The 2,181-nt window shown below is 69.9% G+C and overlaps 2 protein-coding genes across 2 annotated transcripts in view; both read left to right on the forward strand.

The window, feature by feature from the left end:
* The window catches only part of CNPY3 (canopy FGF signaling regulator 3), a 4,548-nt gene extending 2,635 nt beyond the window's left edge, over nucleotides 1-1,913 (forward strand). Inside the window, exons 2-6 of the mRNA XM_026041740.1 lie at nucleotides 443-789; nucleotides 981-1,077; nucleotides 1,216-1,338; nucleotides 1,431-1,548; nucleotides 1,630-1,913. Coding sequence (XP_025897525.1) covers nucleotides 443-789; nucleotides 981-1,077; nucleotides 1,216-1,338; nucleotides 1,431-1,548; nucleotides 1,630-1,841 — 897 coding nt within the window. The 3' untranslated portion in view covers nucleotides 1,842-1,913. The remainder of the gene's footprint in view (nucleotides 1-442; nucleotides 790-980; nucleotides 1,078-1,215; nucleotides 1,339-1,430; nucleotides 1,549-1,629) is intronic.
* LOC112949349 (glycine N-methyltransferase-like) overlaps nucleotides 1,868-2,181 on the forward strand; it is a 2,201-nt gene continuing 1,887 nt past the window's right edge. The window contains exon 1 of the mRNA XM_026041741.1: nucleotides 1,868-1,897. Coding sequence (XP_025897526.1) covers nucleotides 1,868-1,897 — 30 coding nt within the window. The remainder of the gene's footprint in view (nucleotides 1,898-2,181) is intronic.

The raw sequence follows: 2,181 nt of genomic DNA on the forward strand, positions 1-2,181 counted from the left end.
GCGCCGTGTCGGGGGCCCCGTGTCGGGAGCACCGTGTCGGGGGCCCCGTGTCGGGGGCGCCGTGTCGGGGGCGCCGTGTCGGGGGCGCCGTGTCGGGGGCGCCGTGTCGGGAGCCCCGTGTCGGGGGCGCCGTGTCGGGAGCCCCGTGTCGGGAGCCCCGTGTCGGGGGCCCCGTGTCGGGAGCGCCGTGTCGGGAGCCCCGTGTCGGGCCGCGGCCCCGTGTCGGGGGCGCCGTGTCAGGAGCCCCGTGTCGGGGGCCCCGTGTCGGGAGCCCCGTGTCGGGAGCGCCGTGTCGGGAGCCCCGAGTCGGGAGCCCCGTGTCGGGGGCCCCGTGTCGGGGGCGCCGCGGGGTCCCGCTGTCGGGACACTTGTCCTCTGCCAGGAGGAAGGGACGGGCCTGTGTGCCTGGCGGGTCCGGAGGCACCGCCGGTGACGTGGGGAGCCCTTCCCTCCCTTCCCGGCTTGTATCACCGCAGCGATCGACTCCAGCCTCCGCGCCTCAAGGCATCTCCTTTGCAAGGGGAGCTCTTCCTGCCCGGTAGCTAAGGAGCCTCCCTTTTCTTCCGGCTCTTTTCTTCCAAAGCAGCCCTGGTCGCCGGCACAAAACAGCCCGCCTGCTCGAGAGCTGCAGAGCCTGACGCCTGGCTGTGCTTTGTGCCCCACAGTGTGCAAGTTCGTGGCGCTGGAGCTGAAATCCGCTTTCGAGGAGACGGGCAAGACCAAGGAGGTGATCGACACGAAGTAYGGCTTCCTGGATGGGAAGGGCTCGGCCGTCAAGTACACACAGTCGTAAGTGACTCGGACRGGTGACGGGGGCTCTCCTGTTGCCACCCCCGTGCACAGGGACCTCCCCAGTGGCTGCACTGGCTTCCCGGGGTGCCCGGGCAGCACAGGGCGCCGCTGCTGTCTCCTGTGCCTGCTCTGAGGCTGTGGCTGCGGCCACGGCGCCGAGCTCGTCCCCTCCTGTTGTCTCTGTGCAGGGATGTGCGGTTAATTGAGGTGACGGAGAACATCTGCAAGAGGCTCCTGGACTACAACCTGCACAAGGAAAGGAGTGGCAGCAACAGGTTTGCAAAGGTGAGGAATGTCCTCCCGGAAGGCGCTCCTAAAAGCACCTCTGCTCCTTCCCCATCCGCGTGTACCGGGAGCTGATGCCGGCTCCGAGGTCCAYGCAGGGGAAGCGCTGGCCTCACGGAGGCTGCCCTGCTCTCGCAGGGCATGTCGGAGACGTTCGAGACGCTGCACAACCTGGTGCACAAGGGCGTCAAGGTGGTCATGGACATTCCCTACGAGCTGTGGAACGAGACCTCAGCGGAGGTGGCCGACCTCAAGAAGCAGGTACCGTCCCCGGGCCGGGGGCGCCGGGCAGGCGGGCGGGCGCTGCCGGCCGCGCTGCGCTGCAGCCGAGCGCCCCTCTTCCCCGCTGCCAGTGCGACGTGCTGGTGGAGGAGTACGAGGAYGTCATCGAGGACTGGTACCGGCACCACCAGCAGGAAGACCTCTCGCAGTTCCTCTGCGCCGACCGCGTGCTCAAAGGGAAGGACGCAAGTAAGTGGCACCTTCCTGCTGCCGGTGGCCGCGTAGCCCGTGCGCGAGCCCCGCGTCTGCTTCCGCGCCTGTCTCCCCCAGGCTGCCTGGCAGAGACGTGGACGGGCAAGAAGGGCGACCCGGCCAGCGTAGGGCAGAAGCAGAGCAAGAAAAAGAGCGGCAGGAAGAAGAAGAAAGGCAGCAAGGAGCAGAGCGCGGGAGCCAGCAGCCTGCYGGGCAGGGAGGAGAGCCCCGAGGAGAGCGGGGTGCAGGAGGAGGCCCCGCTCGCGCACAGCCCCGCCGACGAGCTCTAGGCGTGGGGGCCTCTGCGCAGCGCCCCATGCTGAAGGACAAGGGCTCTGGGCGCCACGTACCTGACTGCTCCGCGGGCCTGCTCGCCTGCGCGGTGCCCGTGCCGGCCTTTCCTCACTCCTGCTCCGGAGGGCAGTGGGATGGAGCCCCCGCTGTGCAGACCCCGCGCGGCTGCAGCCGAGGGCAGAGCGCGGCCGCGCCGGCACCGTTGGCACCTCAGGCCTCCKGGTTCATCCCGGCCCCATGGCCCTCCTCCCGCTCCCCGTGCTGCACCGACTGTAAATAAAGACGGGGGTCCCGGGGGCAGCGCTGGCCCCCGGTGCGCCCCGTGCGGGAGGACGC

This window comes from Nothoprocta perdicaria, unplaced genomic scaffold (genome assembly GCF_003342845.1).
Source record: "Nothoprocta perdicaria isolate Ctin4 unplaced genomic scaffold, notPer1 scaffold_290, whole genome shotgun sequence".
In the NCBI taxonomy this organism is placed as follows: domain Eukaryota; kingdom Metazoa; phylum Chordata; class Aves; order Tinamiformes; family Tinamidae; genus Nothoprocta; species Nothoprocta perdicaria.